This window comes from Gracilinanus agilis, chromosome 1, assembly GCF_016433145.1.
Source record: "Gracilinanus agilis isolate LMUSP501 chromosome 1, AgileGrace, whole genome shotgun sequence".
Classification (NCBI taxonomy): Eukaryota; Metazoa; Chordata; class Mammalia; order Didelphimorphia; family Didelphidae; genus Gracilinanus; species Gracilinanus agilis.
This window is the reverse complement of record NC_058130.1, coordinates 100812143-100832675: the sequence shown is the minus strand read 5'-3', so window position 1 is coordinate 100832675 and position 20533 is coordinate 100812143. Positions and strand designations below refer to the sequence as shown.

The 20533-nt window shown below is 39.1% G+C and overlaps 1 protein-coding gene across 1 annotated transcript in view; it reads right to left on the bottom strand.

Moving 5' to 3' along the window:
• Positions 1-20533, bottom strand: part of PLPPR1 (phospholipid phosphatase related 1) — a 171182-nt gene that overhangs the window by 47765 nt on the left and 102884 nt on the right. Inside the window, exon 3 of the mRNA XM_044677197.1 lies at positions 121-253. Within this exon, the coding sequence (XP_044533132.1) occupies positions 121-253 (133 nt within the window). The remainder of the gene's footprint in view (positions 1-120; positions 254-20533) is intronic.

The window sequence follows — 20533 nt, the reverse complement described above, 5'->3', positions numbered from 1 at the left end:
AAATTTTCAACAGTTATTTTTACACTAAGGTGAAAGTTTTGTAAAACTTAATTTCATTGGGTATCACCTTTGGTCTTTCTTTGAAATCAAAGGGCTAATTGTGTATTTATTGAAACTTACCTATAAACCGAATAATCCTTCGGAGCAGTGGGCTCAGATAACAGCACTCTCCAGTCAAAATCATTTTCTCCTGGGCAATCAAGGTTTCTCTGGTAGACTTTATGAAATACATGGACAGCTCTCCAATAAAAATCTGGGAAAGGAAAGTTGAGAAATTTCAAGGCAGAGAACTACATAGTAAAAGGACAACAGTGTTATAAAACCTCTTTGAGGAATCTCAAGCTGTTTTATTGAATGAGAAAGACGGTCCTTGGTAACAGTTGGCTCTGAGCTATTCAAGAGAACTGTGGAAAGAGTTCTTTGATCACATCAGCTGGTATCCACATTGCAATGCTAAAATCTGAGGTGAAACGAAACACACTGGAAACATAAACCATTTAAATATACTTTGGGGGTGGTCTATGATATGTGTGAACACTTTTTATGCTTTCACTCTGAGTGTGTGTGATGGTGGCAATAGGGAGGTTCAATAGCGAGGGAGAGTAGATGCCAATCTCTAAAATTCTGTCTAGACCAGTAATGGGCAAACTTTTTAAAGAGGGGACCAAAGGAAAGAAAATGCTCATCTGTCAATCTGTTTCTAAGGCAACTCTTTCCAAGTTTCATTGTATTGTATCCTACTCATTGTATTTGTCAGATTAGGAATAATATCACCCGGCCCAAATAGAACATTTCAGGGAGCTGCATCTGGCCCATGGCCACAGTTTGCCCATCACTGGTCTAGACAATGGCAAACCAACTAACTACTTTAATGAATAAATGGAGTAAAGAGAGGACTATTAATGCCTCAACACAGGACTTTCCTAATAAGAAGTCCATGTACTTATTTTAAAAATATTTTGATACTGATTTCAATGTAATTGGCTCCCTTTTAAAATTCCTATGTATTTTATGCATTTAAAAGCATTTTTTTTTCTGAGAAGGGATCCATAGGCTTCACCAGATTGCCAAAGGGATTCACAAAACAAAGAAGGTTAAAAACTCCTAGTCTAGAACTAGAACAAATTGTGACACTTAGAAGATTTGCTTATTCTTTTAGATTTGTGATAATGAGATTAAATCTATCCTGCCCATCTTTAGATTTAATCACCAAAGGTAAAAACATCACCACTTAATTCACAAGTTGGGAAGTCTGTAACCCACATGTACAAGACTGGGTGATGAATCAGAATTGACTGACTGCCCCCTGGGCAGTCCTAAGCAAAGCGGCTATTGTGATTGGACACATAAACTAAGAGGAAGGCATAGGAAGTGATGAAAAAGGAGCCCCTTTAAAAGGGTGTGACAGCTTCCTGTGGTTCAGTTCTTGTTTATTTTCCTGGAGTTGGAGCTTGAGTTGGAGACGCTGCTTGCTGGACCTGAGACCTGGGACCCTGAGACCTTGGGGAGACTGTTCTTAAATCTTTTGCTTAGAACTATATTTGGTGAGTGAAGAAGGCTGACTACATTAGCCTCCCTGGAGGTACCAGCCTCCCAGAGGCTCCCTTGTTTGGGAGAAGCCCTCGTGGCTAACCCCCTTGTTAATTGACTTGTAGGCTCTTTGGCTGAAACCTCTGGAGCCCTGCTGGAGTAGAGCCAGGGATTGAGTACATAGTCTAGTTATTTAAGCTAGATCTCTTACTCTACCCTCTTCTCATCCCTCTACTTCTACTCTCTCTCCTATATTTTATAAATAAATTACTAAAATCATTTTAGAATTGATATTTAGTCAATTCTTGGTGACCACACCTTTAAATATTAATATCCAAACCAAAACCCCCTTTTTTCCTTTTTACAGATTCAATTTATAGTAAACATTTATTAAGATACTTGGGTAGCACAGTGGACTGAGTGCTGGGCCTGGAGTCAGGAAATCTTGAGTTCAAATTTGACATCATATATTTACTTGCTGTGTGACATTGGAAAGTAATTTAATCTCTGTTAGCCTCAGTTTCCTCAACTGTAAAATAGGGATAATAATAGAACCTACCTCCCAGGGTTGTGGTAAGGATCAAATGAGATAATATTGATAAGTTGCTTAGCATACCACCTGGCAAAAGTAGCATAAATACTAGCTATTTGCTGTTAAGTCTCTTAAGACATTCTTCCTTCTCTGGTCATTTCTATCTTCTCTCTCAATCACCCTGTTTTCTCAACCCTAAAAATCCCATTTTGGTCATGAAAAGGCCCAGGAACTTTTGGTTTGTAGCATGAACAATGGATCAAAGTTAGGGGATAAAAAAATGAAATCAAATCCCTCCTTTTATATTTCAGTGTATTTTTAACTACTCAAGGCCCATTTTGCATTCAAAATCAGAACTGCTTATTTTCTAGAATGCTTTTGTCATCACTCTGAATTTATCATATCTGGATACAAAGAGGATATGGAGGTAGGGTAGGGATAGAGGTTCTAGAATGCAAGAACCCTGGAAAGAAACAAGGATTGTTCCATTGACTCAATTAATCACACCTATTGAGCACCTAAGGCCAAAAGGCCAGTTATCACAGCAGAGGGATAAAGAAGGAGAATAAGCATATGACAAAAAACGAGCAATTCATGCAGGCAATCCTGTGGGAACCATTTTCCTGCCAGCTTGTCCTGTTACAGGGAGGTAGCCTGGTCCTGTACCAACATCATGACAAATTGCTTTAGATTTGGAATCTGGCTGAATCCTGTTTTCTGTTTATTGAGACGTGTTTTAATAAAAAGTAATAGTGGTAGGATGCATAGCAGGATGCTTATATGGACCTTGTGCTCTGAGGTCTCCAGTGTCAGAGATCCCGTCTTCTACTGGCTTTTTGGGTGAATCTTCGTGTCTTCCTTGGGCTTAATCCCTTTGGAAGTGATGCAAGAGACATGTGCTGACCTCATGCTCTGAGCAGGTACCTGCCAGTCAGGGACAGGGCAAGAGGGAGTATCAGTTTCTACTTGCTGATGGCAGGAAGAAAATGGGGAACTGGTCTGAGGCTTTAAATTTTATTATCAGAAGATTACACTGGGTTGCTAGATGGCTCAGTGGTTCAAGAGCTAGGCTTAGAGATAGTCCTAGGTTCAAATTTGGCCTCAGATGCTTTCTAGCTATGTGACTCTGGGCACTTAACCTCCACTGCCTGGCTCTGAGAGCTTTTCTGCCTCAGAACCAATATATAATATTATTGATTTCAAGATGGAAGGTAATGATTTTCTTTAAGAAAATGACAGAAAAAAACTTGACCTCTAAGTGAATCTGACTGAAGGCCAATTAGAGTACAAAAGAGATGTGTCTTAATGTCTCCTTAAATCAAATATCTTGAGAATCCCACATATAAACCGATCTATCTGTATATATATGCATGCATACACATATGTAAATACATATTTTTTGAAGAAGCCATTGAATTCCCTAGTCTGCCAAAGCAGGCCACTATAAACAAAAAAAAGGTCAAGAACCCCTACTCTAAAAGTTAAAAAATGTGACACTAGAGGAGCTGCTCCTTCTTTCATATTCAGGAAATATATATTTGGAGAGGGGAGAAGAGAGGGAGGGAGGGAGAAAGAGAAAGGCAGGGTGGGGTTGGGAGAGAGAGAGAAAAAAAAGAGACAGCAGATAAATGGTAAGAGAGAGGGAGAGAGAGAGAGAGAGGTGGTATGAGAATTTGTTTTTCATATACTGTGTTAATTCCTATATATTAGGGAGAATTACTGTATGTTCCTGTGTCTGGGATCTAGGTCAGAGATACCATCCAGTCTGTTATTATTTGCCTTTTCTTTGTCCTTGGGAATCCCAAGGAATGCCTTCCTTTTTAATAGAGTTTGATTAATAAATGGGAGACAAGGGTTCTTTTCCTGCTCACATGAACTATTCACCTGTAGGGATGGGGAGGGATGGCTAGATGGATTGACCACCTCTTAATTAGCTATCACCAATGAAAGATGTCATGGGATGTTCAAGGAAAGGGCTGAATAAAGAGCTCCCAAAAATGTATTTATTAAGCTACCTGTTCTAGCTTAGGACTCCCCAGGTTGCAAAAGAGTCATGGAGACCCATATCACTTAATCATTTATGATGCCAGTCTAATAAAAAAAACCTGATATAATCAATAAACTTATATTCTTACCCCAAAATCAGTCTCTTGAGATAATTTTAATCATAACAAGGTAGAGAGAGAAAGAGGAAGAGATGGAGGAGAGGGAGAGGAAAAAGAAAGGAGAGAGAGAGAGAGAGAGAGAGAGAGAGAGAGAGAGAGAGAAAGAGAGAGAGAGAGAGNAATCTGGCCTCAGACACTTCCTAGCTGTGTGACCCTGGGCAAATCACTTAACCCCCATTGCCTAGCCCTGTAACAAATAAAATTAATCTAGAAGGATATATATAAAAGATATTAGGGTTTAAACGAAAGGTTGGGTTAGGTCAAATTTGTTGAAGACATTGAATGGCAGGAAAAGAAGATAAAAATATACTCAGTAAGCAATAGACACCAATTGAAGATTTTTGAGCAGAGGAAAGACATACAACAGATCTGTGTGTAATAGGTTGTTATTACAAGTGGTATGAAAGGGGGAAGGGAGATAAAAATATATAAATAAAAGATAGAGAAAGAGATAGAGAAAGAAAGAGACAGAGGGAGGCAAAGAGAAAAAGACAGTGAGAGAGAGAGAGAGAGAGAGAGAGAGAGAGAGAGAGAGAGAGAGAGAGAGAGAGAGAGAGAGAGTTAGTTATCCAGGCACCTTTATTTTGTAGATGAGGTAACTGAGGCTCAGGGGAAATAAATTGTCTAAGGAACATAGCTAATGAGTTGCAGAGCTGAGATTTGAACCCAGGTCTTCAAATCCAGGACTCTTTTTTTTATGCATCACACAACCTTTATTGTAAAACCATTCACATGGCAGATGAGTACGTGAAACATAACTGTGTTCCACAATCATATGGATGTACTCAACAGTAAACATAGTGAAGCATACACTCAGCAGCTGGCACATAAATATGGATAGTTTTATAGTTTTCAGTTTCTATGGTAATATGGCAAACAATTCTCTTTTAAAACAGTTCAGGCTTCCCACTCCTAGGGAGTGAGCTGCATGGAAGTTAATGTCTTCCTGCATTTTAACACTAGACATTGACCCACCTGCCTTTCCTTTCAGGAGATGAGGAGGTAAGCAGAAGCCTCACATGACAGCAGCCCATCAAGATTACATGGGCTTAGAGAGCTTGTGCCTCAATTAAAAATATCCCCAAATGTTTCCTGTTCCCAGAACATAGAAGCATATATGCATGCTTGTGTGTGCACACACTCACACATACACACTCCAGGCTCTTGCATGGTTTGGTTCCTTCCTTTCACCTCTACTGTTTCTACTTTTGTTGACCCTTGCTCTGTTTGGCCCTAAACCATTCATTTTGCCTTCACTTTTTTTGTCTCATTGCTTGCTCATTTATTGCTTTTCCAGCTAATGCTAAATGCTAGCCATTCTTGGACTCCATGAGGGGAAACTGGTATTGTTCACTTCTAGGTGGTGGAGGCCTGTCCTTTGCTTGTTGGTCCTTTTGGGATGCTGAATCAACTTTCCTAGTACTTCTAGTGTTTGCTACCAGTTGCCCCCCCCCCCCCATTGGTGTCAGTCAGGCCCAGCTGCATGACATTACAGCTTGAAGATCCTTGGACAATGCCATGGAAAGCTCATGGCTGCCCCTTGTTGCTGTCCATGGCCCTGAACACAAATTGCCTTTGAAAAATAAGAAGAGTTCTGCCTTGTGTGCCAGACCGTGCAATCACACGGTTTCCATGCAGGACTTGATTCTGCTTGAAGCAAAGATTTAAATGGGATGAGAGGGTGTGCCTCCCATGCTGCCTGGCTTCCAATTCACACCATGTGCAGCCTTTGCTCAGTGCTCCAGATTTGTGATTGGTTTTGGCAGGGGATGGATCCTTCCATCTGTGCTCCTGCCATGCACACATAGTCCACACCGATCACAGAGCTCAGTGAGCTGTTGGGCACGTGCGACTTTTCCATATGCCTGGCCCTGGCTGCCCCATACACTCTGCCCTGTCTGGCTGTTTTGCTGCCAGACATAGTATAACTCATAGCAAATGAAATTAGCCTTGGGTGAAAAAATTGCTGAATCTGCACAGTGGATTTGGCAAACGAATGAACTGGAAAATGAATCCCATTTCCCCTTTCCGTATCTCCTATATGTGACTGCTGCTATCCCAAATTAGTTAGTCCATTGACCCTCTGTACTAAGTGACAAGAGCAACTGAAAATCCAATTTGTGGTACGCCTCACACATCACCGAGGAGCATGCTTCTTTCCAGAATAGAGATACCTGAATGGCAAAGAGCTGAAATCTGGGCTACCATGAAGCAGTTTAGCCAGGTTCAGAGAAGCATTAATGTGTCACAGGACAGCACCTTTTCAGTTCTCCTCATATTCTCCTTTACATACATTTGCATTCTCATTCTCATCACTTCTTCCACTCAAATTGGCTACAGTGCTATTCCTGCCCCCATCTTTATCTGCTTTCATGAGTCCTGCAAAATTCAGCTTAGCTGTTGCTTCCTCCAGGAAGTCTTTCCTCATTTTCCCATCTGAAAGGGCTCTCTCTCTTTCTAGTAAGCTCTCAAATCACTTCATCACCAACATTCTTAAGCATGTAACATCGATACTATCTGTGCATATATATATATATATATATATATATATATATATATAAAATCTCTGTTAGATTGTAAAAACACAGGAAAGAGATTGTGTTCTAGAGCTTTGCATTTTCTCTAATGCCTAGCAAAGCTTCTGATATGTAAAAGACCATTAATAAACATGTGTTTAATAAGTGAAGGGCAGATGGGAAGGGGAAGTGATACAAATAGCAAAGCATTTTAGTAGATTGGTCTTGGGCATGAAATATAAAGGTAACTTGCAAAAATATTTGGAATAATAAGTATTCAAATTATTATATTATAATACATGCCATATGCAATCTGACTGGACTTATAAATGTATTATAGATGAGACAGAGGGAGAGAGACAGACAGAAAAGAGAGAGACACACACAAAGAGATAGACAGGAGAGAGAGAGAGAGAGAAACAGAGAGACAGAGAGAGACAGAGACAGAGAGAGACAAAGACAGAGAGAGAGAGAGAGAGACAGAGACAGAGAGAGACAGAGAGAGAGAGAGAGAGAGATCATGTTGTAATGAGTGAGATAATGTGAAATAATGGACATGAGCATTTTAGAATTCTCTAGCCAGAAAAGCTATTGCTATTTTCAAAGAACAATAGAAATGGCTATGGATTGAGATATAAACAATCTCCTTATCATAAGATTTCTCGAGGAAGAAGAACTCTGGGAAGATTTCCCTTATTCAGGGGGTATGTTGCTGTTCAGTCATTTCAGTCATGTCCAACACTTTGTGACCCCATTTGGGATTTTCTTGGCAAAGATACTGGAGTGGTTTGTGATTTCCTTCTCCAGCTCATTTATAAATGTGGAAACTAAGGCAAATGGGGTTAAGTTACTTTCTCAGCATCACACAGCTAGCATTTGAAGCCATATTTGAACTCAAATCCAGCACTCTACCCACTGTGCCATCTAGCTGTCCTATGTACAAATGAACAAATCTGAAAATGAAAATGAACTTCTGACCATAATACATTAGATAACAATTGAACTAAGAGATTCAAAGGAGACAGTAGAGGACAAGGCAATTAAGAAGTACTTCAAAAGCAGAGAAAAAGTAAACAGAAGCATTCTGAAAGGAGTTCAAAGGGAAAGACTTGGCTTCTGTATCTTCTGATGCAATATAGCTGAAGAAGCAAAAGATTCATAGAGAATGACCGAGATTCTCTGTCTTTATGAAGCTTAGTTGAGAAGGAGTAGAACTTAGTAGCCATTATCTGTGAATGCTGACTGAGGAGAGCTCGGTCCGATCCCTGGGAAGATGGTTACCAACCCTAGCATTTCCAAGAAGTGCAGGATTGAATTACAAGGGATTCTAAAAAAAGTATCTCAGCTGAGAATTATGAGCTGAGACACACACAGAAAGAAATGTAAAAAGCAGCATGACAGAATACGCTGAACTGTCCTCCAGTAGAAGATAGTGGATACTGCAGGCAACTAAAAGAGTTGGTTAAAGAGATGTGATGATACCATCCTGTTTTTACAATTAATATTAATATAGCTGGGTTTGATGAACAACCAACCAGACTGGAAGACAATGCCTGGAAGGGACAGGAGTAGGTGTTGAGTGGAGAGCCATGATTGGCAGGGAGTGGCACTTCCATATTTCCTTTTGGTGAAGAGTAGGTCCTGGAGGACAGACTATCTGGCACGGAGCAATGCAATCATATTAATAGAACATATTGGCATTTTTGGATTATTAGAGGGGCCAGCTGCCTCTCCATGTATGTATGCTGGCCACCTATTCCCTGGGCATACATTCCTCATACGTGGGTATCTTACATATGATCTCTATAAAGTTTTACTTTTCCTGTTTAGTATTTATGCGTTTATGGGAAGGTGAGTTCATAGGTGTGTGTGTGTGTGTGTGTGTGTGTGTGTGTGTGTGTGTGTGTGTTGGTTTATTCAATTATTTTATTTACAATGACATTTAATTAAAATGACTTTGTTGTGAATGATTTGTCAAATCATGATTAGTAAAGATGCAACATAGGAGTTCACAAACCATACTTTGGAGAGAGGATTCTGACACACAAAATCCCAGGAACCTGAAGGCAGCTAATTGGGGTCCACAGGTTGAAGGGGACAGAATGGTCTGTGGCACTACGGTGTTTAGAGATAATATCACATTTGTGATAGCATACATACATGTTCATTGTACCACTGGTATTGTGTGATAACTATTTATGTCTTATTTCTTCACTATCTGGATCTTGCAATGTTTCTTCAAGGTTTTTGGCATTATCATTTAATCTGCTCTGATTTACCTTCACAGCTCACAGAGGCCTGATGGCTTTGAATGCATTGAATAAAACACAGATACTCTCTAGTGGGTTTGTATACTCCATTCAGATAAGTAAAAACATCAAGACCTTGAACATTTCTTCCTTCTTTACTCAATTATCTTTACTCTTTGCATTATTAAGTTGGAACTTTCCAGCTGAGAAAGCATTGTTTTCTCCCAGTATATTCTTTTCATAGTAGAAACTGGGCGCTTTAGAGTCAGAGGTCTTTTCCTGATTTCTGCTGCTGTCTCCAGACAGGCACAGGTTATCTCTGCTGTACTCCATCCTCCTCTGCCCTCCCACCCCAACATCCCTATGTGTGGTATAGTGGACAGATTGTTGGCCTTGGAATCTGAAAAACTTTACTTTAATTCTTCACTTTGCCAATGATCACCTATGTGACCATGAGTCAGTGGATAAAGTGCCAGGCTAGGAGTCAGGAAGACTTGAGTTCAAATCTGACCACAGACATTGACTAGTTGGATGACTAGACAAGTCAGTTAACCCTATTTGCCTCAGTTTCTTTATCTGTAAAATGAGTTGGAGAAGGAAATGACAAACCACTCCACTCTCTTTGCCAAGAAAACCCCAAATGGGGTCATAAAGAGTCAGTCACAACAGAAATGACCCAATAACAAAAAGACCATGAATATTACTTAACCACTCTGTCACCATAATTTCTTCCTCTAGGTGGTTGATTTAGGTGGCCTCCAAAATCCTAATCTTTCTGTAAGGGAACATCGACATGGTCTCAGCAGAAAAGCAGGTGTTGCCTCTAATATTCACGTGGTTGGAATGTTTAATGGGCAGATGAGAAGTACAGATTCAACTCAACATTCTAAATCTCTTGCAGTGATCAAATAGTCAGTTATACTCTATGGAAGAGCTCTGAACCTTGCTTCAGATTTAATTAGTGGTCCAAGTGGCTTTAAGAATACTATTAACTTTGCTGTCAGTATTAATGCTTTTTAAACCAATTAGTCCAACCTTCTGATGGGGATTAACAAACTTTGACCGGAAGCCTGACTTTATGCCACTCTGCTCAAAAAACATCCATCAGATCTATAATAATAACCCACATTTAAATGTACATTTCACAAGGTGCTTTATAGATATTATTGCTTTAGATACTTACAACTATTTGGAGATAAAGGCTCTGTAAGTATCCTCATTTTACTGTTGGGGAAACTGAGCCTCAGATTTGCTCCTGGTGACATAATTATTAGGTTTATGAGGCAGAATTTGAACTTAGGTCTTCCTGACTACAAGTCCTGAATTCCACATATGATGACCTATTTTATATACATCTTTAATCTCATTTTCCTTTGATACTAGTGTAATCTGCTGACCTATAATATATTAGCATGATTAATTGTTTTTAAAAGTATTTGGGGACCATTAAGGAAAAAAAGAAAATGTTCTAGATACATTTTTAATTTTTTTTGGTCTAACTGATTTCATTATGCTCTTTAGAAGGTTGTGTTAAATTTTACATGGCATTTTTATTTTGGTCCAGCTCTGGGGAGTTTTATTCATTACATCCTTGAAGCCAGAGCTTGGTAAATCTCAGGAACATTATTACAACCCTGTAGGGTGTAATGTGAAAAACAAAAATTGCTAGCTTTTTATCTCAACACTTTTCTCTGCTTCTGAAAACAAGCAAATTCAGGGAACATGAGTGAGTCATGGAAAGGGAAAGAGGAGGGAGAAAGTATAAACAGCTCACAAAAGGGCATTTAGTTCTTGTACACTGGCTCTTCAGGATGAAGCTCATTGAAAGAAATAAAGGGAACCCTGTTTAGGGATTCACAGAAGGAAAAAAAGTGTGCGAACATTAACATATTTACCAGCTTCCGTTGAGCTCTCTGGAGAGGAAACCAGTGTATGGAAAAAGTCGGTACTCAGCAGCCAAGTGTCTCCCTAGTTTAATGAAGATTCCTTTGTGAAAACCCGATGAGGGGACTTCTTATTTAGATACTGGCTTTGATGATTAGGGAGACGAGTTTAAGTTATCCCTCTGTTTCTCAGAGACATTATAAAAGCCAAGCAGGGAGATCAAAGTGATAAAACTGGAAATCACTGGGAGCCAAGCAAGAAATATGAAATGATCAAGATGTCAGCTTGGAAAAGGCTTTAAGAACTTTCTGGTGATGACTTGCATCTATGCAGTACTTTATTTTATTTTATTTATTAAAACTCTAATCTTCTGTCTTGGAATCAATTCTATGTATTGGTTCCAAGGCAGCAGAGATGTAAGAGCTAGGCAATGGAGGTTAAGTGACATACTTAGGGTCATACAACTAGGAGGTATCTGAAGTCAGATTTGATTGAGGATCTCCCATCTTTCAATCCACTGAGCCACCTTGCTGCTCCCAAGTGATACTTTATTCAGTATATCCACACAGATCCAGTGAAGCACTGGCCTTAACAAAACACAAATATATCAAAGGATTTAATAAAGTTGCATGAGACTACTGCATATACACTCTGCTTTGATTGGTGGAGGGGGTGACAATTTTAAACCGTACACGTTTTGCACATTTTGGTCTTTGGGATCCAATGTGGAAGTGCCTTGGAAGGATCAGGATGATAAGAGCATCTAGGAAGTACCAGACAAGCTATGGACCTGATTTCAAAGTGGAAACCAAAGAGAAAACTGTATTTGGAGCTATAATATGGTATGTGTATGCATGTTCATATTGTTCCTGTTCTCACACACACACACACACACACACACACACACGTACACTCCAAATATAGTAAAACATGAACAAGTTAGGTTTGTATTAGAATAGAAAATTTTTGGTATCAAAACAGACCTCAACCGATCTATGACTGAACAAATAAATGCTAGGGAATTGCCCTAGGAATGAAGAGTTAAGTGATTTGTTGAGGATCATAGTGTCAGAAGAAAATATAAAATATATAAGAATTTCTTGTGACACGTGGCTGGGTGTGGGGTGGGGGGTAGGTTTCAAAGATCATAGACTCATAGATTTAGGGCTGGAAAAGAATCATAAAAGTCATCTAGTCTAATCCTCTCATTTTATGACTTTGGAAACTGAGGCACTGGGAGTTTAAGTGACTTGCCCAAGATGATACAGTGGGTAAATATCAGAGGAAAAACTCTTCCTGGTGATGGAAAGCTTCAATAAATCTATTTGCTGCATTTTTGCTCTACTTACATTGTATTTTGTCTTCTCATAGACTGACTTACTTCTTTCCTACCTGCTTAAAGAGAATGTTCTGGTTTCTAGATCTATGAGTGTGGTCAGCAAAGATAGATATCTGTATGAATTGAATTCAGGGAGTCTGAGGTCAATGGCTAACCTGTCTGATTTCCTGATTAAGTAGAAGTTTAAAAAATATAATCAAATAATGTTATTATGAATGTGTCCACAGAAATATATTGGATTCCTATAGAAAACATGAATACTCAGAGCTTTCAGATGGTGGTGACAGCATATCTATAAAGAACAAGTCTTTCTTTTGTTTCTGACCATTATAACTAGCACTTATTTCCTCCTAGGAAATCCCTACCTTGTCTTAGAATCAACACTGTGTATTGGTTCCAAGGTAGAAGAAGGGTAAGGGCTAAATAATAGGGGTTAAGTGGTTTGCCCAAGGTCTCATAGCTAGGAAGTATCTGAGGCCATACTTAAAATGGGCTTTCTTATCTCTAGGCCTGGCTCTCAATCCACCAAGCTACCTAGATGCACCCTAACCAGCACTTTCATTCATTCATTCAACCATTTATTTATTCATTTATTTATTTATTTGCTCATTTATTTATTTACCCATCCATCCATTCATTCATTCATTTATTTATTTGCTTATTTGTCCATCCATCTATCTATCTATCTATCTATCTATCTATCTATCTATCTATCTATCTATCTATCTATCCATTTATCTATTTGTTTGTTTATTTATTTATGCATCCATCCATTCAATTCATTTGCTTGTTTATTAATTCGTTTATTCATCCATCCATTTATTTATTCATCCATCCATTTATTTATTTATTCATTCATTCATTCATTTATTCATTCATTCATTTATTTATTTATTTATTCATTCATTCATTCATTCATTTATTTATTTATTTATTTATTTTTTTGTTTGTTTGTTTACTTAAAACCCCTACCTTCCATCTTAGAATCAATACTAGGTATTGGCTCCAAGGCAGAAGAGTGGTAAAGGTAGGTAATGGGGGTTAAGTGACTTGCCCAGGGTCACACATCTGGGAAGTGTCTGAGGTTAGATCTGAACCTAGGGCTTCCCCTCTCTAGGCCTGGCTCTCAATCCACTGAGCTACCCAGCTGCCCCCTTAACTAGCACTTTTAAAAGGCAACATTTGAGTAACTGTGAAATGAATGCATGTATTTCTGTATTACAAAGTTCCAATGTCTTTGAATCAAAATTGTCATTGGAACAACTCATTGCACTGAAGGCTGGAAAAAAAACCAGAAAGGGAACATATATGAATAACAGTGGGGGAGGAAGGAAGAAAGGAGATGGTACCAAAAGGCCCACCTTTTCCTCTCTCCTTGTATCTGTTATATTTTGTAATAAAGGGCATCATTAGTCTTTTCGTTTTGGGCACACATAATAAAAATTGGCACCATCGTATAGTTCAGTGATTAAGAATTACTTTTTAAGTCAAGGAAATATGAAACTGAAAAGTACAAACTCATGAAAATGTCAAATATTGAGGATTCAAATGTCAGCAGTTTCTCTGAGGAGAGAAAGTAGTTATCCTCTGCTTCCTTACAAATTCCCATTTCATTCCCATTTTCCCTCAGTGTTCCACAGTGATGATAATTTATTAACACAATGTCAGGACTAAAATTTTTATGCAGAAAGATGAAAGACTATAATTAATTGTTGCTGAAACATGTGGAGAAAATCACATTTAACATATTTACTGAAGTTTACACTCAACATTTCCATTCATTTAATTTCAGAGACAGGATTTAAGTAGTTTTCCCCAATCACTAAAAACTAGGGCACCACAACCTCTGATATAGGAAAGCCAAGTCACTGATCTTGTGGCAGCCTTTATTTTCAGGCCCTTTTGTGTTCTTTTCGATTAAGATTTCAGGCAACTTGGTGCAGTGTTTATCACCCAAAACTTCACCGGCATCAACATGTTAGAGAGAGATCCTGGGGAAATTAGCTAGAGTGGCTAAACTGGACCAGTGATTTCACTGGGTAGTGGGGACTCCCACATGAGGAAACTCCCTCTACCAATGCAGCATGGCATCATTGCAATTTATCATTTTTGAGAGTTGCTTAGAGCACTGAGAAGTTAAGTAACTTGGCCAGGGTCATACAAACAATATAAGTCAGAGGTGGGATGGAGATACATGGCAGGCAAATATGGACACATAGGCCAACTCACCTGAGTCGTCAGACTCCTTAGAACACAGCTGCTTTGTCAAAGAGGTGCCACTGCATGCTCTCGCTCTCTTTCATGTCAGCACAACTAGTGTATAAGGGTCAAATTAGGGAAGATCAGTCCAGAGATTTGGGTTCTCTCTGCTTTTATCTGTTACCTATTGGGAGCACTGGACTGAAAGGCTGATGCCTTGATTGGGATTATTTCCTTGCCTGCTCAAATTCTGCTATCAAGCCTGAAGATATGGTAGCAAGAAGACACCGGCTAGAATTTGAAAAGAAAAGGAGTGTAAATCCCTGGCAGGAGTTTTCACATAAGCCAATGAGAACCAGGAAAATGAGAGTCTTAGGTTCTTGTGATTATAAGCCTGGAAAAAGCCTAGGATCACAGATTTAGAGCTGAAAGGGACCTCAAAGACCATCTAGCTCAATCCCCTCATTTTACAGATTAGGTGACTGAGAGCCATGGAAATAAACTTTCCACGATGCCTTCTCACCTTGGAATATTCCTCTGAAAGACTGGTCTCCTTCTCTTATAGATGGATACCTCCAGTGGTCTCCATTTTGTGGAAGGGGCCCAGACCAGCTAACCTTCATTACCTTCTCAGCTTTGCTTCTAACTTTTTGGACTTCAAAACCGTGCCTCCCCCCTGGAAAATTCTATCTCATCCCTACTCTCCCTGCCCTCCACAGCCTTTTCAGTTTTCTTTTGGGTGCTGTTCCCTCATTAAAATGTAAACTCTTTGAAGGTAGGGACTGTCTTTCCTTTTGCTTGCATTTGTAGCCTCAGTATTTAGCAGAGGGTCTAGCCTATATTGCTGCTAAGTCATTTTTCAGTCATGCCACACTTTGTGACCCCATTTTGAGAGTTTTCCTGGCAAAGATACTGAAGTGGTTTACCATTTCCTTCTCTGGCTCATTTTAGAGATGAGGAAATGGAGGTAAACGGGATGAAGTGATTTACCCAGGGTCACATAGATAGTAAGTGTCTGAGGCCAGATTTTAATTTGGGAATGTGAATCTTCTTGATTCCAGGACTGGCACTCTATCCACTGGGCCACCTAGTTGCACTCTGACTCATAGTAAGCACTAAATAAGTACTTGCTATTTTGCCTCAAATTACTTTCCCAAAGTCACACAGTTAGTAAGCATGTCTGAGTTGGGATTCAAACACAGGCTCTTGCCTTTGGTACCAATCCACTTTCTACTATACCACATCTATCATTTCTCCATCAAGTGACCCCTTGTGGGGAAAAGCATCTTCCTTTTTTTTTAATTATTGTGATAACTTTCAATTACTTTCCTTTGTAATCCCATATATTTTGTTTTATGCATTTAAAAACATTATTCTGGATTTTTTTCATGAAGAGGGAGAAACTCTGCGTATGCTATCCTCAAATTGTAACAATCTGCTGGCTACCTTATTATCTACATTGGTATCTTATCCTATTAATAGGCTACTGTTGGGGCAGCTAGGTGACTAGGTAGATAGAGAGCCAGGCCTAGAGATGGGTGGTCTTGGGTTCCAATCTGGCCTCAGATACTTCTTAGCTATAGGACTCTGGACAAGTCACTTAACTCCCATTGCCTAGCCCTTACCTCTCTTCTGCCTTGGAATGGATACTTAGTATTGATTCTAAGACAGAAGGTAAGGTTCAAAAATAGACTCCACTTACATATTACAGATACTATGTCTTTTCTAAACTTTATCTCTTACAGTGCCCAGCATAATGCTCACTATTTAGTAGGGTGTGGCAAGTCATAGATGTATGTTGAAAGAAATTTTTGTGACAGACAGAGAATTTAATACTTACATTTTTAGGCATACAAAATAAGTAAAGTGGTCTTTAGGTTGGGCCTCTCCATGGTGTAAGAATGAAATTTGGGAGATGCCATCTTTAAGTATATATATGTATTTTCTATGGACACGTGGAAATTATCAAACTACATTTCCCGTGGTCCAACGGGTTTCCGTTTCCTGTTCTTTGGGCGTGGGGACACCTACGTCTCCACGCAGAGGACAGTTTAAATCTCCCGGGGTGAGGAGGAACTCCCTCTCCTTTAGCTACCCCTCTTGGCCAGCAGACTCAGGAAGGGAGGTAACAATAATGGCTGGGGAGGCAGTTTTGAATTCTTACAAGCTTGTGGTCTAATAACTTTATCTATCAGCATGGCTTTAATTAAAATACTAATTTTTATATTTATCTCAGCCTTTATCATTTTTTATCGTTATAATTTTGGCAACCTTATGAAGTTTGGAAATAGAATTCTCAATTTTCCAGATAGCCTTTCAGAGATGATAGCCATGCCTGCTTTTTGGCCTTCTGGCTCAGCTTTTTTGAGCACTTTTTTTTAAAAAGGAAAGTGGCTTTCCTTGCTATGCTTTTGCTAAAAGCAACAGCACGTTTTTGCCTCAGGCGGGACTCAGCCAGCCAGTCCAGCCAAAACCACGTTGGGTGGTCAGGCCAGCCGATTCTGGCTTTTGGCTTTAAAACTAAAATGCCAGAGCCCAGCCAGTGTGCCTCTGCCGCTGATCTCCATTCCTATCGCTTCCTGACTACAAGCCTGCCAGCGTTCCAGTCCCTGTGCTAAGTCCTAGAACCCAGAGCCCCAACAGCTATGACCTGCCGCTTGGCCTATTCACCCCCATACCTGCTCAGAACTTTGAACTGAGAGCAAAGACTGATTAAAAAAAAAACTCCTTAAACTCAGCAGAACTCAATCAAAAAAACCTTAAATTGAACAAGGGGTGAACTTTTAAACCTCAGAACTGAATGAGTTTTATTTCTGTTTTAGAGAGACTGTATCTTACTGTATTTTGCTAATTAGTTTTGTAAATTAATCTTGCTTATTTTGTTGATTTTCCTGTTGCACTGAATCATTTTAAGTTAATGAAGTTTGTGGCTGCTAGATTAATTCTGTTATGATTTTATTGTAACTCCCAAATAATGAGAAAAATCTATTAGAACTGGTAAGAGGTTTTGATCAGCTTGTTACTCTGATACTCACATTATATTTCCTACACATTTTTAATGTTGTAACTTGCCTTATGTATACTTGCTTTATAGAGTACATGTTCTTTTAAATTTTATTCTGTCTTGGTAAAGAACCTTGAAGTTTCCATGCTTTGAATATTACCTTGTAATTTTACAAGAGATCTTTTAACTCTTACTTTAAATCCTAAAGAATTGTTGTCTTAAAGGATAAGCTTTTATATATTTTATCATAAGAGATATTATTGCCTTAAATGGGCAGAAGCATTTCCTACCCAGGATTTTTTAAAACAGGAAGCCAAGGAGCTTACAAGCTCGTGGTCTAATAACTTTATCTATCAGCATGGCTTTAATTAAAATACTAATTTATATTATTATATCAGCCTTTGTTATTTTTTATCTTTATAATGGGAATCATTTCTATTCCCAGAATACTTACATTCTCCTCCCTTACCTTCCAAGCCACGCCTGCTAAGATTCTTAATTCACACTTAAATATAAATGAAAGGTTTGCTTTTGTTCAAATTTCCTATATCGTTACAGATCAGTAACCGCCTTGTGATTTACAGTCTTAGAGTGTTCTAGCTGGGGTTGTTGGGGCGCTGAGGGATTTCCCAGGGTCACACACTTACTGTCTTTTTAACCCAGAACTTCCAGGGCAGTTCTGTTCCCATTGCACTCAGGTATAATGAAAAATGATTGATAACCTCTTCAAACATTACCCTTCCCAGGGGAATTTGTAATTCAATGGGGGTCACAGGTTTAAACTAAAGGAATAAAGTTTGGATAGTGGAATTTTAGCCATCAGGCAGGAGATGGAGAAGGATTTTTTTATTGGTGGTAGTGGGAAATCAGAGCTTTCTTACTGACCTCAAAATCACGTCACAAAGACCATCATCTACTCTTTCAAGGCAGGCATCTGAGCTCTGTTTAGCTCAATATAACATTAATGGCTATAATAATAGTTCACATTTCTAGAACACTTTCAGGCTTACAAAGCACTTTCTATCCAACTGCCCTGTAGCTATTTCTAATAAATTTCTCTTATACAGTAAAAGGTCTCTTTTACAGTGTGGTTTTATTATTTTTTTTGGGGGGGGAAGAGTAGGTGGAGCTTCCTGGGCAGAGTACCAAGAAAACACAATTTTGAGAGAAATTAATTCAAACAATGCTTGTATTTTAATATGAATAATAATCAGTAATGCATATCTGTTAGGAAGTGCCTGATATCAGCATTGTCCATTGGCATCTTTACTTTTGAGGTATCTGGGGCCAGGAGAGCAATTCCATTATCTTTGAAGGAATAATCTCTCTATTTAATGTCACTCAGTTTATGGATTTAACACGTTTGCTTTGAGACAGACATTTTTCTGCCAGTCCCAGTGTTTCACCTTCCTTGTTCCTATGCTCTTCTCTCTTCTGAGGAGTCACATCTGTTTTACTGAGTGATATTCAACCCACTACAAGATCCTGGAAACCAGAGGCTGGAGTCCTGCTGCTAACGTATCGCAATCAAGTAAATTGGCCAATTGTCCCAGGAAAGCAGCACAGTCGCTCCGGGGGAGGTAGATTAGGACGGTGCTCTCCCTTTTTCTTTCTTTCCCCCCTCTTTTGTCCGGCAGGCAATGGTATCATTGGGAGTCAATCCTTATATGGAAACTTCCTTCACTGAAGCAAGTCGACAACGCTTTTGCAGCAGATAGAGCTGTTCCTGTGTATTGAGGCGTTAAGTCTGTAACTCGTCCTGGGGTAGTCAGTTCAGATGATCAGATGTGGTGTGTGAAGACAAGCCTTCATGACTCCAAGGCCAGTCCTCATTCTGCTCTTATTTGCTTCATCTCAAGGACTCTCCTCATCACTTCTGGGCCTTTGGCTAAGATCAAAGGAGTGCCAAATACTCTCTTTCATTGATAATAAAAGAATGATAGCTTATTTCTAAAAAATTCTTAACTTCTGTCTTAGACTCAATACTCCATAGTGGTTCCTAGACAGAAGAGCAATAAGGGCTAGGCAATGGGGGTTAAGTGACTTATCTAGGGTCACACAGCTAAGAAGCATCTAAGGCCCAATTTGAATTGAGGATCTTTTATCTCTAGGCCTTGTTTCCAATCCACTGAGCCACCTACTTACCCCCAATAGCCCATTTTTATGTAGTGCTTTAAACAATTTACAGAAAATAGTATTAAACTTGGAAAACCTAGGTTCAAATCCTTGCTCTTGCTCTTATTTTGTGATCTGAGATAACTAGACGATTTTTGCCATTCCTTCCAGCACTCACTGACCTATCTTATGAATCCTTTAAAGCAGGTGGTATACCTTTAAAGAAATGACCACACCAATGCAACTATCAATAATATGGAAATAGGTCTTGATCGATGACACATGTTAAAACCAGTGGAAATGAGTGTCGGCTATGGGGTGGTGGTGGGGGGGGGGAGGGAGTAAGAACATGAATCATGTAACCATGGGAAAATTTTTTCTTAAAAATTAAAAAAAAAAGTAGTAGGTAGTATAGGAGGTAGCTGGGTATCTCAGTGGATTGAGAGCCAGGCCTAGAGATGAAAGGTCCTGAATTGATGCAAGGTCCTGGATTAAAATCTGGCTTCAGACACTTCCTAGCTATGTGCCTCTGGGTAAGTCACTTAACCCCCATTGCTTAGTCCTTACCATTCTTCTGCCTTGGAACAAATACACAATATTAATTCTAAGACAGAGGGTAAGGGATTTTTGTTTTGTTTTGTTTTGTTTTTAAAAGCAGGTAGTATAAACAACATTAGCCTCATTTTCCAGATAAGAATTTGAGGCTTGGTAGCAGTAGTTATTGTGATAGCTAGCATCAGACCATTTTGACTATAGAATTCTATGTAAGCTTCACAATAACTCTATGAGGAAGGCTTTATAATTATTATGACTCCATTTATATAGATAAGGTAAGGTAATGGAGGATCAGAAAGGTTCTATGGCTTTTCTAGTCACATAGCTAGTCAGTATTAGAAGCAGAATTTGAATTCAGATTTTCCTTATTCCAAGTCCAGCACTCAATCTACCATGCCACTTTTCGTAGGGACTAAACTTGTTCTCTTTGTCCCCAAAGGGTAGA